Source organism: Chelmon rostratus, chromosome 20 (assembly GCF_017976325.1).
Source record: "Chelmon rostratus isolate fCheRos1 chromosome 20, fCheRos1.pri, whole genome shotgun sequence".
Taxonomy (NCBI): Eukaryota; Metazoa; Chordata; class Actinopteri; order Chaetodontiformes; family Chaetodontidae; genus Chelmon; species Chelmon rostratus.
In genome coordinates, this window is record NC_055677.1 from 11,069,102 (window position 1) to 11,084,096 (window position 14,995).

Sequence of the window (14,995 nt, forward strand, 5' to 3'; positions counted from 1 at the left end):
TTTTGTTTTTCATTTTGAATCAATATTACACTCAATGAGTATGAAGAGAGCATCTCTATTAGTTCTCATTCAGCAGAACAGTGTTATATAAAGTGGTTGCTTCCTCCATTTGTTACCTTAATGTCAGTATAGACTACAGACTTAACTCCAGACAGTTTGCAAGTTACCCAAAGTTGAACTGCAAGCGAGAGCATCGCGCAAATTTAGGATTTCATCTCTGCAAATCCTCTGGGCACAACTGTTTTATTGAATTAATGAATTTCCAAAATGATGTTGTTATTAATTCTGCTCATTTCTCCTGAATGGATTTACCTGCTGCACAGTGGAGAGTAAATCCACGTCCATCCTCTGTTGTAACAAAGAAGGGCCCAAGATCCAAAGCTGTTTTTGGCTTCATGCGGTTCAGACTGAGATTCAGTGCATCCCCCCTTTGTTAATGAACATCATTCTGCTGTTTTTGATTTTGTTTTCCAGAAGTTACTCCGGGAAGCCTTGATGCCTTTATAGCAGATGAACGTCAGTCAGCGGAAGCCTTTTGTTGTTTAAAATGTGGTCTGATCATCAGTCATACAAAATATAAATCTCTCTCCCCTAAACTAAACCTGCTATGTGGTGAGGGATACTTATACTAACATTAGAAGCATTTTCATGCAGAAATAGAGCGCATTAAAGGGCGCCATATTTCTGAGGTCTCCTTTGGTGTCTAGCTTTGATCTGCTAGTTGAAAATGGGACAGAGGAGTTTGAAGGCAAATGTGATCAATCTGAGCGCACGACCCGTAATTCCCTCCAGCCCTGAAGTAGCTCTGAATGCGCCAGGAAGGTCTGGATCGCATAGAGACTGGCGTTTTGTGTGTTTGCTTTTAAATATTCAGCCTGGGACAGTGAAATCCACAACGGGATCCAGCTGTATGCTCTTAGATAAAAGTTGTCCCATATTGTCTCCTATGACTGGGAGCGTGTACGCTTTTCTTTGTGACATATAGAAATCCTTGGGGAATGGTGGTGTGTTTGTACCAGAAATGTTGAAGCTAAAAATGCCATTCCATTGTGTTTCTGTGTCACATTAAACCCTGATGCTTGACTCAACACTTTTCCATCATCTATTCTGTTATATTCTATTGTTAGATGGCTGGCCTGGAGGTGGGGAAAAAGTTGTTTGCCATAAATGGAGACCTGGTGTTCCTCAGGCCTTTCTCTGAAGTGGAAGTCCTCCTCAGGCAGTGTTTTAACAGCAAGGGACCCCTCAGAGTGCTGGTTAGCACCAAACCAAGAGAGTAAGTCTAAGATATGCACATCCACTAATGTGTGCTGTCCTTCATCTTTAACAGCTTTGCTATCTCTCCCTCCTCCTGTCCCCAGGACGGTAAAGATCCCCGACTCGGCTGATGGCTTGGGTTTCCAGATCCGCGGCTTCGGCCCTTCTGTGGTCCATGCTGTTGGGAGAGGTAAGGGATCGCCGCCTCTGCAGCTTGAGCTGTCTGGCCTCATCAGGAGAATTCCTCCTGTCACCTTTCTGTTATTGCGGCACAGCTGGTGAGCAGCTGCCCCTCCAGTCCTTGGGGGTGCACGTGACTTGGCTTCAAGAGGCCAATTTTCCCCACTCATGCTCTCCATGTGGCTCTCCATGTGGCACTCTGTGTGGCTCAGCTGGTTGGTTAATGGTGCTGCCAAAGCTGAGAATAATCTGGTTATCAGTCACTTTCCAAACCGCAGCAGTTCCCGTGTACCTGTTCGCATTTTTCTTACCAGCTCTGTCCCTCTGATGGAGAGGCACTCAGCATTTTTACATCGCTCTTTTTCGCCTGCACACACAGCATGTTTAGTAGCATCGCTATCAGGCCTGGCACAAGATAGGGTCCAATCAAAAAACAATCCATGGCCTTGTCTGGCTGTTCTCAGGGGAATTTAATCTTGTTTTTTTTCTTTAAGCAATCTAAGTGGGATTGCAGGGTAGAAATGTGCTGGGTGTGTGTGTGGCTGTACTGTGTGTGTTTGTACACGCATGTGTCGGCCCGATGATGTGGTTGCCTGGGAACCTGCCGTGTGTTTCAGTAGATGCTCTGATCCCTTGAGACAAAGCTGATGATGTAGGAGGTGTCTGATCCCGAGGATTGTCATAACAGCTGCTGTCCCCTGGTGCCTGAGGTCAACAGCGGCAGGTGATAGAGACAGAGACACAGAGAGAGAGACAGGAAGACGTGAGACAGGGAAACAGGCACATTCATTTAGGTAGAAAAAGTCATGAGTAAGATAGAATATCTTAAATCAAGGCAATACATGCTTGTTTTTTGTCTGACAAGACATATCTTCTTACCAGGCAGTTTTTATGTTTGAGCATTTCAGTTGTTTCAAGCTTTTTTTCTCCTTATTTGTCTTAATTAATTGTCTTAATTATAGTGTCTTGCTGAGACTCTATTATTGATCCTGACTATGCTTGAAACTGGAATTTCCAAAATTCTAAAGCTGTTTGATCAACACTAACAAGTACAAAACTGCTTTTGACAAAGTCTTTGTACCCAGACAAAGATACGAAAACTGGATCTTTGAGATCAGATGCTTTTACCTCTATTGAAAGTCTTGATTTGTGAAATGTTCCTGTTCTGTTGTGGCAGATATTTTTGCTTATTTTAAATAACATTTCACCCATTTTATTGCTTTTTTCCCTTGTTTTTGAAAGCTGGGTTTTTGCAGTGTTTAAGATCATTCTGCAATCAATTGGTCTTTTTTCAGGCTTTTTCCTTTCTTTGCCATTTGTAGCACCAGTTTTAGGTCAGTCCATCACTTTTTTTGAGACTGAAATATCTCAACAATTATAAGATGTGTTGCTCTGAAATTTTGTACCGACATTCATGGTCCCCAGATGATGAATGACTTTGGTGATCCCCTCACTGTCCTATAGTGCCACTAGCAGGTCAGACTTGTCCAGTAGTTTGGCCTCAGCCTCAATTGTACTTGTGCTAATTAGCAAATGTTAGGAATTCTATGATGCCTTGAACTTAAACTATGGGCTTTTACCTATAAATAAACATCCAATAAATTCAAGCTCTTCTCAGATGAGTTCGCACAGTGCTGAATGTACACACATGAAGAGAGCCTGTCATATGAGTATTAGAGTACTGAATGTTCACACTTGTCCAGTTCGTATTGCATCAGTCCTGTTGTTGACTCTAGCCTGTTTCCCTGTTCTGTTATGAAGTACAGTGTTGTACTTTCTGAACAAGACAGAAGAGAAAGCACAGCTTAATGTCATTCTTGCACATTCCTGTTGAGAGGGACACAGATTCTGTACATTGCAATGTGAGGTATGCACGGTGTGTGTTTAAGGAGCAACGAAAACAAACAGGAGGAATATTTAGCCTGCCATGCACTTCCTTCTGATAGCTGTAAACCTTGAAGTTCTCTTACAGTCTGAATCACATCCCTCAGAGAGGCCCTCGTCTACTCCAGATAAACAACTTCCCTCCTCTCTCTCACACTCCTCCTGAGCTTCCAAAACAGGAAGCTGAAGTTGCAAATACAAAGACGAAAAAGGAATGTTGTTCAACCCAATTTTGTGTACAGGATGTGGAAGATGTGACAGCTGTTTTTTGGGACGTGCCGTGTTTGTTTCATCCGGATTCTGCTTTCACCTGCGTGATAACGTGCTGAACTTTACATACTGTGCTGTAGTTACTGCCACTGATGCCCCTCCTTTTTCTCTTTGCTTGTGTCCGTGTCACGCCAGGCACGGTGGCAGCCATCGCCGGCCTCCACCCGGGCCAGTGCATCATCAAGGTGAACGGCATCAATGTAAGCAAGGAGAGCCACGCCAGCGTCATCGCTCACGTCACCGCGTGCAGGAAGTTCCGACGGCCCACGCAGGTGAGGAGGAGGAGGAGGGAGAGGAAAAGGGGAATAGGTTGCACAGTAAACCCAACTAGACACAGCAGTTTTCAGAAAGTTTTACTTCAGGAGAAAAGAGTTGACCCAAGAAGAAAAAAATGAATTCTTTTCTGCAATTAGCTTTGATTTGAAGGTCACACTTTCATTTCCCATGACCTATACTAGTCGAAAGTTAGGATAATTTAACTTGTGTTCTGATCGATCTGATAGTTATGCAATAAAACTGGAAGGAGAAGAAGTGTGGGAGATCATGAAAGCACAAAAGGCACAAAAAGAGCAGAAAAAAAGGGGAAAACAAAGACTAGTGGACCGTGAGAAAAAACACAGCAGACAGGCCTCCTAGCTCCCGTTTACCTTCACATCTCGCTTTCTCTCTCTCTCTGTGACTCCCTCTTTCCCTCTCTTGGGTCATTACGCAGAAATAATAGTAGTTTTGGCTCCTCTGGCGCTGACCCCTGGCTCACAGTGGTGGGCCTGCTGTGGGAGACTGGCAGGCTGCAGAGAGGTGGGAAAGGGTCTGGGGGTGGCTGGGGCTCTGCGTGGGTGAGGTCCCCGGGGGGAAGGAGGAGGAAAATATGAAGGATAAACCAGACGTTTTTTTTTCCCCCCCTGGTGGAGTAGATGACAGCACACGGCGTGGGGGGAGAGAGCAAGCTCAGTCCACCTGTTGAAGGTGCCACAAATGTGTAAAAAAAATAGAAACCCAAGGGAGCGTGCATGGGGTGAGTTAGTGTAGTGTGTCACTATAATTGAGCCCCATTGGGACTTCAGGCTTAATGAAGCACTTCAGGGCTCCAACACTACTGGAGATCTGGTTTACATCAAGTATGGACGCAGAGGAACCGCCCTCTCTCTCTTTCTACGTGCGGTTATACGCTAGAAGACCACAGACCAGGCGGCAGAGCATGGCACAGCATGCAGCCTTGGCAGAAAACCCACTGTGGGCTTGGGTGTGGAGAGAACAGACAGATACACAGACACACACACACACAGGGCTGTGCGGCACGCTAGAGTGAGTTGATGAGATTGGCATGGGTTTGCTTTTGCGGTCTCACCAAGCACCATGTTCCCATATGTTTGTGAAGGCTTTTCGCTGTATGCTTTGCCAACCCAACTGTGACACTGCACACCATATCTGGGCAGAATCAGCTAAACATGCTGCATCAAACCCAAACCCCAGCTTGTGTACACGCACACACACTCAAGGGCCAGAGTTCTGTGTGCTCAGAGTTGTATTTTTTCTTCATCTTCTGTCTTTTTAGCAATAAAAATGCTGCCTGTTAACTGAGAGTCTGAGTGGAAGGATGAGAGAGATGCTGCAATCGACTGATATGTTGACAGAGGTGTGCGTGTGTGACTGTAATGGTTCCAGTGAAGTTAATTCCAATGAAAACATGCATGCAGTGCTTTAGTTCTTTAAGTTCGAAATCTAAATCATTTGAGACAGAAAATTCTGTTTCTTCATGCCTTTTATGATATGACAATGTTTTTATTACGCTTCTAAGTGAATTCCTTTGTTGTAATCCTGTGCAGCAAGATACTATTAAGTGGGTGTACAACAACAGTGAGAGCGCTCAGAAGGACAACCAGAAAACGAACCAGAAACCAACCCCCGAGGAGAACGGAGACGGCTTTGAGTGCAAAGTAGAAGGTGACCACACACACACACACACATTCATGAGAAACTACACGAGAATTACTCACCGGGGAAAAGAAATTCCACTCAAGGTGTCTGTGGATGTAACGCAGGCTTGTTCGCAGGAACATGAGCCCCGCCGCCCTCTCCAGTTAACAAGTCAGATGCAGCTCCGAACAGGCTCATCTGGACTGTGTTAGCCTCTGCTGGCTCATCAAGTGTTAATTCTCCCCCTACAATTTATGGATCCCATTGAGAGAGTAAAGCAGGAAAGCTATTGCCTTCATAGCAAACAGCTCGGGAGCAGGATTTACTGCCGTGTTAAGTCAAACGCTTTAGCATAGGGCCGGTTAGCCTAATGCTTTCGCAATTGCTCATCAATTTTAGAGGCTGATGGAGGGAAGCCATGTGCGGAGGGTCTTCCTCCAAAATGAGCTGCAGATTTTGGTGGTCTGAGGCCTCCTACAGTGCAGAGTGTGTGATGACGAAAACGCTCTTTTTTTGTGGTGTTTATCAGGGAAAACCTTCAGGGCGTAGATTTCGTGATTTGTGCATGCAGGCTGCCATGTTTGCGTGCAAGTCGCCAGGGATCTGTTTCACCACTGTCTGTTTTTTTCCTCTGCAATCTCAGAGGTGATGGACAAATTCAACACTATAGCCATCATTGACGGGAAGAAGGACCACGTCAGCCTCACAGTGGACAACGTCCACCTGGAGTACGGAGTGATGTATGAGTACGACAGCACAGCTGGCATCAAGTGCCACGTGCTGGAGAAGATGGTCGAACCCAAGGGATTCTTCAGCCTCACAGCTAAGGTATTCTGTCTGTTCAGTTAGCTAAACAATAGGAATACATGTAATTACAGTCCTTTCCCATGATATATCCATGTTTATGTCAGGGTTAATGACAGTATGATCAGTTAAAGATTCTGGACATTTAGGCTGATTGGTTGAACATCTGGTTTATTTATGTTGGATTCAGACCGTTCGTTTTTTAAAAACATTGATGTTGGTCCAGCCGCAAGGCTAAATTACCAACAAGGCCCCGTGCTCACTGTGTGGCAATTTGATTAATTAAAGCACAAAATATTTGCCCTTCTGCCTAAATGTGATGTGCTGCCTCGTCCAAGGCTGCTGTGTCAACATCTAATTTTAATGCCCTTAATATTTCAGTTGATATTGTGCTTAAATGGGGCATATTCCTCACTGTATTCCTGTTTAATCACATGAATCACTTCTATTCTTGCAGAAGAGAACTAGCTGGTTTTTGTGGCTCTGGGCAAACTATAATAAAGCTGCACAATTCACAGGAAGTGGGAGGAAGAGGCCCCGATCTAAGGCCCTGTGCAGCCCGAGGGGGATGTCCTAATCAGCTAATGGCCATTACATTTATCAGAATTTATGGGGCAAACATCATTGTTTAGGCTGATATTATGCTTACTGTCTGTGGATAACAGCGAGAAAAAGAAAGAGAGACGGAGGAAAAGTTTTATTACCTTTTAGGTGATGAATAGTGCTGTTGTGTTTATCACCTCAGTGCTGGGCCTCGCTTTATAACCGAGTACAATAGAGACGTAAACAGACCATGAAACTGCTTCGGTTTCTCATGAAAGCAGCAGATGAACTCGAAAATGATCGTGACAGGTCGTCATTTTTCTTCCTATATGTTAGCTGTTTGGGCAAGTGTGAAACCTCTGTGAACTTTGCTGTGGCATTTTCCCTCAAAACGACACACAAATGCCTCAGTGTAATTTTTTGCATTTAAACGCCTCAGCACAGCCAGATCGGGCCAGCGGCTCTCCTGCTGCGTAGATTGAGCGTCCTGACGCTAGTTAAAACCGACAGCTTTATTTTAGTCATGTTAGTTCCCAGCTGTGTTAAGTGCATGCCTTTTATATCCCAGCGATGATGTTCACAGAATGATCATCACTGATTTAAGACGCACAGAGGAACGAAGAGTCGCTCAGACACAGATCTGCACACGCTGGTGTGGAATATCAAACGCTGTTCGCGGCATCGTTATGCCAAAGTCCATGATGAACAACATGTCCCGTTCATGGTAAATAAGCAGAGATCACAAGTTGGGTTCATGTTTTAAACTGATCTGGATTTACAGCCCTTGTCTCCTAAAGCCTTAAAAGCATCATCTTAAATGAAAGCCAGTGACATGCATAAAAATAAAATGCGCCATATCCCTCCCGACTATCAGTAGTTTCCCATTCCTCCAAAGTGAAAGTAATTTTAGTATTATTATAAACATCTGCCCCAGCAGTTCAGGATGTCCTCTGAGATCTGTGTGATGTAGAATTTTAATATTGCTAATGCTGTCAGGCGCATGGGTTTTCTCGTGCTTCAGTCTGCTATTACATTTCCTCCCCTGCTTTTTTCTCTCCTCCACTGGGCATCTCATTAAGGCGGCTTGAAGATTTGTGTCTCTCTTCCTCCTCATATCTAATCTCTGATCTGGAAAGTCAGATCCTTCATACATAGTACGCACAGCGTATGCATCACATTCTGAGTTTATCTCTGTGGATTTACATATCCGAGTGAAACTGCTCATGAAATGTTGTGTAGGAATCAGCCCTCAAGCCAAATTTTATTTTGTTTTCCCATTAAAAAGAGCTCGTCATTCACTTACATCCTGTTAGCTGGCCGAAAGGGATTTTAGAGGCATTCACGCATCGGTTAATCTTCTCTGCCTTTGCTCGCCGTTTCTGTGACCAGATCCTGGAGGCGCTGGCTCGCAATGATGACACGCTGGTGCAGATGTGTGGCAGGTTGAGCTTCAGCTGTGACGTGATCCCCGAGGAGCTGCAGGTACGCTTCACCGCCATGTGTGCCGAGAGGGTGGAGCACATCAACCGGCGTATCACCAACTACAGAAAGGTAACTATGCTGCGCTGCTCCGATGACAAACAAACAGGCCCGCCATCAGTGCCTCTCCACCATGAGCTGCATATGTATATTTTTACACTGCTCGGAACCATGAAAATGGTCTTCTGTAATTCTCTGTAGACTGACATGAATAGAAGCAGGATGCAGCTGGTGTAGAAATACCACTTATACATAGCTTTTACTGTGGTTCCGCACTGTGGTGTTTGTCCTAAAGAGTGGAAATCCTGCTGAACCAATTCAACTCAGATGCACTGGGATAGAACTTTTATGGTGGCCTCCCACAAGGACCCGAGTGAGGAAAACGTACTGAAAATGCACTAAGAAGCCACTGATGGCTGCTTGTTTTCCTCGCTGCGCTGCCGTCCACGCGCCGGAGGGCACCAAACCAGTGGGGCTCTGCTAACAAGTGCGAAGGCTGCTGCGCTGAACTCTTGTCACTGACCAGACAGTGAAGATGAAACATTTAGCCAAGACGTCACTGTCTCGCAAACTTGTCAGTGAATTTCTGAATATGTGTGCAATGTGTAGTATAGTCTGCCGCCTTGTTTATAATTAGGTTACAGCTGGTTGCTGACTGAGCCAAAGTATTTTCATCGCTTCTCACTCACATCTGTAAGCATGTCTATAGGCCAAACATCCCGGTGCGTGCAACTGTGCGTGAGAGGGCAGAAGGAAAAGATCTGACTCAACATTAGAGTGGAGCCTTGGATTAATTACCAGTCACTTATAAATAGCCCTGCGCAGCCACAGCCAGGACGTTTGTTGTGTAAGATCCCCTCCTGCACTGGAGCATTCCTTCTCAGACCCCTAGAGAGAAAGGAGGTGGGGGCGAAAGTAGAAGAATGAGAGGAGAGAGAGGGAACTGACATCAAGAGACAGAACAGAGAGTGATATAAGGGGAGATGTTAACCTGAGGGCTGGAAGTGAGAGTCCGCAAGCCTCAAGAGAGACGTGGTGAGACCCCTCGGCCTCAGGCTCACGGTCCATCTGGAGCGCATCATCTCACTTCATGCTGCAGCTATCTGAGATAACCAAGAAGGCGTGTTTGGTTTAAGTTCCTTGGTTGACATATACATTATGTTATGCTTATGTTGCTTGACAGCCCGAGTTGCTAAAAAAAAAACAAAAATGAGCGTGTGGCTCGCGGTGTCTGCTGTGTAACATCCAAGACGGGATGCAGGCCCTGTGATGGAGGGTTCAAGGAAAGTGCAACCAAATGTTGCAATGAAAAAATGTGTTTGTGATATTCTGTATCAACTCGATTGGATCCAAGCGGTGTTTCAGGATCCCTGTGTGTTTTTGTTTTACATGGAGATCTTGTAGCACAGCAGGGGTGGCTGGAGTTAGATGTCCTATACAATTTCTATGGGATAGGATGTATCATGCAATAAGATCTGAACCCATATTTCTCACAAATGAGACCAACCACGGTAAAGAAAACATAAAGACATTCTATCTCGACATCACCTATATCTCTCTTTTTCTTCTTTTTTGGGCAGTTTGCTCGGGTGCTGAAGAACAGAGCGTGGCCCACCTTTAAGCAGGCCAAAGCGAAGGTGTCCCCCCTCCACAGCAGCGACTTCTGCCCTACAAACTGTCATATCAACGTGATGGAGGTGTCCTACCCCAAGACCACCACCTCTCTGGGCAGCGCCTTTGGTGTGCAGCTGGACAACAGGAAGAACACGCTGGAGAAGGGAGGACGCGGCAGCACAGAGCAGGGTGAGTAAGCACACAGTCGGATACTGATGCGTCTGAATACCCTGTGACGTTCTTGGCTTTTTTACTGGCATGTTTGCGTTGTCTCAGGTAAGCTGAACCCCATGGTTAACGTCCAGCACACTATCACCACTATGGCTGCGCCGTCGGGTCATAGCCTGGGCAGGACGGAGGGCCACGGCCTCCGCTTCCTGCTCCGAGAGGAAGACCTGCTCACCCTGGATGCTTACCAGAAACTCCTCTACAAACTCACCACAGTTGTCACGGAGATGGAGACACACGGCGGCCACATTCACGAGTGAGTGACTGTATGTGCATGCTTCCAGTGTATACAACATCTGTACCTGTGCCGCCTCTGCAGTTGCTAACATAAACACACACACACACACACACACACTCACAAGTAACATGTATACTTTTTTCTCTTGTGCACAAACCGCCTCCAAATCGTTCCCATGTGAGACGCAGTGTTCGGCTCGAGTTTGAGATTAATCTATTCCAACATGTTGCACACAAATTGCGAAACAAAGGGAGAAATTGATCTTTTTTTCATATCACTTTTTGTTTATGATGGAACGAGACCTCTCCCGCTGATCCTGTTCGACTTGATTGGAAATGTCCTTAGAAACCAGATTGCCTCATACGACAAGCTGAAACTTCAGCAGTCTGCTTAGTCTGTGTGCTGCGTCTGGCGCTGGGCGGGCATACATTTCGGTCATTACTCTAGCACCTGTGTGTGTGTGTGTGAGTGTGTGTGAGAGAGAGAGAGAAAGTGAAGGACGAAGAAAAACAATTTTACCAAGTCGGTTTCTCCACCATATGTGAGCAAAAGTATGCTCATGCTTCATTTCTGCTTGGGATTTTAAACCTGGTACGGTATGCGTGTCTCAGATCAGTGTTTCCTGGCTGGCCGCTCTGTGTTCGCCGTGGTCGCCGGGTTCATTGTTTGGAGGCGCGCGAGGCTACGGAAAGGAAATGGGAAACGCTGCTGCAGCTCGACCTCCCCCGCCGCCAAACAGGAAATACAATCTCAATGAAGTGGAGGGTGTGTGATTGGGCCAGGTGCCCTCTGGAAATGCCGTTCAGCAACAATGGACTGCTGATATACTGTATGCATGTGCAGTGCACAGCAGCACACCAACACATACACACAGGCTTATTTGTAGGTTACAAACATATGTAAAACATCTGAAATACTCATCGTACCAGATTCCCCCTGCAAAAGTTGGTAATTATCGTTGGGCAGCTGGCTACAATAGATGTATGTGTTATGAATCTTTAGACGATCATTTGATTGATTTGGTCATTAGAAGTCTCCTCAGCAAAGGCAGCAGAATTCGGAGAATGACATTAAAAGTCACTAGATGGAGCGAAGCTGTCACCTAACCGTGGTAATAACGACTCGTGTCCGCAGCAGGGCTCTTAATGACTGCATCTGGACAAATTTCTGTCACGCTCCCGTCGCTGCCAATTAGCGTGGCCACGTCCACGCGCTTTCAAATGGTGCGAGACGCGGCTTGCGAGGGGACGGTGACCTTTACCATAAGCTATCTGTTTAAACATGCAGGCCCACGCACGCGCACACACTTCAGGGGCTCGTTAGGAGTGAGCCGCGTGGGTGGGCACGAGCGTTTCACAGCAGTGGAACTTATGTTGCTCATATTTGCGGCGCTTTGCTCTGACCTCCGTGGGTGTGTTCAACCCTCCTGAGCTCTTCATTAGATCAGTTTGCCTATTAACCTGTTCGTTGACCGGTCTGGGGTCAGTAGCACTTGTTTTGTTTGCACACACCTGCCCTTTCTCTCCTTGCTCTGCTGCTTTTGTCCAAGTCTCTCTGTGCCTCTTCGTCCTTTCCGGCCTCCTCTGTGTCTCGCTTCCTTCTCGTCTGTCTGCACACAAACGCACACACTCTCCGCTCTCTTTCTCTTTCTTTGCTGGTTGTGACTAACTTCGACAGCACCTGTTTATAATGATGCGATAATGAACTGAAGTGGCCATATGGCCCCCACCCCCTTAGTTTCCATCCCAAAGTCAAAAGAGGAAGTGTACATACATTCAGCGGAGATTAGAAATATCCTCCAGTAATTGAGGAAAAGGAAAAGAGCCAAACGTAGACCGATGTTACATAATTTCTTGGCTGATTCTGGAGGAATCCATTTTGAGGCAGCGACCTGTAACCCTTTGTCTCGGGGGCCACGGACGAGGGGTCGCAGCTGTGTATGGACGTGCCCCGTGGCGCGCTTTATATCAGGACCTCCTCCCTTCCTGGATAAAATACCCACCAACCCCACTTTCCTCCTCCGTTCTCGCATATTTTCTCTGTGGACATTATTATTAGCATCCTGAATAGAGGCAGTTTCACTGCTATACGGTTACCTTCATATGGATTAGCGCATGGAAATGTCTTTGTAATGCAGATTCACTTATGGCTGTGATGAAGGCGACTGATGTCTAATGGTTTAATGTGTCGAAGTGGGTTAAAGAGCTTCCTGTGAGAGGTTAAGAGATCTTCCCGATTGCTCGAGATAAGCAGTGGCGTACTTTGGCCTGCTCTCGTCTCGTCTTTTCTCTCTTGAAGCCCCGTCTCTGATCCGGTCCTTATTCTCCCTCACTCCCTCCGATAGTTTGCGCCCCGGAGGCCCCAAACTGCGCTCACTTCTTTATTAACCAACAGCCAATCACAGAGCCAGGAGAGCTTCTCCATGGCGATGGAATGCCACTCTGCTTTGGAGGGGCATTGTGGCGGCTCCTGGAGTGGACCATAATGAGGGCATCTCTGTGGCCCAGTCAGCCTGTGAATGGCTAGAAAAGGGGGTCAATAGAGAGGGAGGAATGGAGGGGAAAGGAGAGGTGTTTAAAAGCCTAAAGAGGCATAAAAATCTGAGATGCATTTGGGTAGCATGAGGAGGACAGGTTGTTTACTTCACGCCTCCCCACTGCCTCCTTTCAAATGTCCTTAAGGCCGATGTTATGACACAATGGAAAATGTAAGCGGACACAAATTAAAATAAGGCTTGAATGTAAACAGACATCGCGTGTCAGAGTGTGTGTGCGTGTGTGTGTGTGTGTAGGGGGGGAGATCAAAAAAAGTCCAAGCCTAGCATTTATTAGAATATGGCTCTAAATGCCACCATGTGTTGCTGCAACTGTGAAAATATCCTGGCCGGCCTCCTCCTGCTCCTCTGATAGTCGTCTGATACGATGCAGGCCGGCGCTAACGGTGAGAGCTGATCTTTGCAGCGGACTTGCAGCATGTTGACACAGCTGTACGCCGCCGCACGTTTGAGCCCGCTGATGGGATGTGGATCCCTGAGCGTCTGAAGCTGTCGTGCGGAAGCCAAGCGCACGCAGGTTGTGGTTTTGTTTGGCCCTCTCGCTCAGCTGTCTGAGCCCACGCGCATGCCTCACGTACTGGATGTACAGGTCAATATGTTACAGTGCTGGGACACATCTAAGAGCTTCCTGTGTCGCATTAGTCTGATCAAAGAAGCTGTTTTTACCCCGCGGTGTCTCAAGTGTTCCTTTTGGGTGAATGTCGAAGCTGTAAGTAACCCCCTCCTCTCTTCTTTTCCTCCTTCTCTCCGTCAGCCTTTTATCCTCCATCACACACCCTCCAGCGACCGAGGCAAGGACCCCGGAGAGCTTCATATCGGCGGAGAGCGAGGGGGAGAAGGGGGAGCGGAACGGGAAGAAAGTGTGTTTTAACGTGGCGGGGGACGAGCAGGAGGACTCCGGACACGACACAATCAGCAACCGAGACTCCTACAGGTAAAATCAAAGTGAAATGTGGTTATGTGAGAGGTTTCAAAGAGAGCTCAAAGAAGTAGAAACATTTTTAGAAGTGAAATGGAAAAAGAACCATAATTCAATGGCATAGCACGCTGCTGCATTATAGTAATAGTAAGCTTTGAATGAGTACAAATACTGTACAGTAAGATAAGTCTTTACTTCATGTTTATCTCCTTGTTTCTTCTCAGTGACTGTAACAGCAACAGAAACTCCATCGCCTCCTTCACCAGCATCTGCAGCAGCCACTGTAGTTCCTACGTCCACAGCGACGAGATGGACTCAGGTACGCGAACGCAACACAGCGGACACCACACACATCACGCATTAGTGAACTTCTTCTCTGGGTACACTGTGCCCATGTGACAATTAACAACAACAACAAAAAAATCAATTTTTCCATCCGCGCGTCACAAATCCACAACTCTGATCAGCCTCAGTGTTGCAGAATAGTCGCATAATTGATGTGTGATGATTCCAATCTGACTGCCTGAGAACAAAAAAAGCATGAAGTTGAATTTAATTGGATGTGACAGGCGTTTGGTCACACAGCTCATCTGGATTTCTTATTAACGTCTTACTCATCTGTGCATCCTGTCAAATATCCTTTCCCTCACACACACACACACACACACACACACACACACACACACACACACACTGCAGCTCTATGTGACATCAGGTGTCTTTTTCTTCATCCTAACGGCTAAGAGTTTGGAGGTGCAGGTGTGTAATGCAGTAGTTTAGTGGACTAATGCTGACGAGCTGTAACCATGCCTCTGCAGGAGATGAGATGCCCTCCAGTGTGTGGCTGTCCCACGACAAGCAGAAGAAACTTCACAGCTTTCTGGAACATCTGTTTAGCCAGGTGAGTCAGCTAAACACCTGTGCAGGTCGATGAAACTCTCTCTTACATTTTTGTTGTGTTGCCTAATGTTATTGTGCAAGTGATTGCAAACAGTTCTGATTTGATTTTTACCAACAATCATGTTGAAAAAGGCCAGTTTCATGCCCAACTTAATGTTAAAGGTCAAGTATTTATTTAAACATTCATGTGTGGAGAATAGAAATTCAG

General features: G+C 46.3%; 1 protein-coding gene across 1 annotated transcript in view; it reads left to right on the top strand.

Annotated features, from left to right (window-relative positions):
• prex2 (phosphatidylinositol-3,4,5-trisphosphate-dependent Rac exchange factor 2) overlaps positions 1-14,995 on the top strand; it is an 84,370-nt gene that overhangs the window by 40,810 nt on the left and 28,565 nt on the right. The window contains exons 18-28 of the mRNA XM_041961037.1: positions 1,128-1,276; positions 1,362-1,447; positions 3,727-3,863; positions 5,418-5,535; positions 6,152-6,336; positions 8,245-8,406; positions 9,915-10,137; positions 10,225-10,432; positions 13,723-13,902; positions 14,112-14,206; positions 14,706-14,788. Coding sequence (XP_041816971.1) covers positions 1,128-1,276; positions 1,362-1,447; positions 3,727-3,863; positions 5,418-5,535; positions 6,152-6,336; positions 8,245-8,406; positions 9,915-10,137; positions 10,225-10,432; positions 13,723-13,902; positions 14,112-14,206; positions 14,706-14,788 — 1,626 coding nt within the window. The remainder of the gene's footprint in view (positions 1-1,127; positions 1,277-1,361; positions 1,448-3,726; positions 3,864-5,417; positions 5,536-6,151; positions 6,337-8,244; positions 8,407-9,914; positions 10,138-10,224; positions 10,433-13,722; positions 13,903-14,111; positions 14,207-14,705; positions 14,789-14,995) is intronic.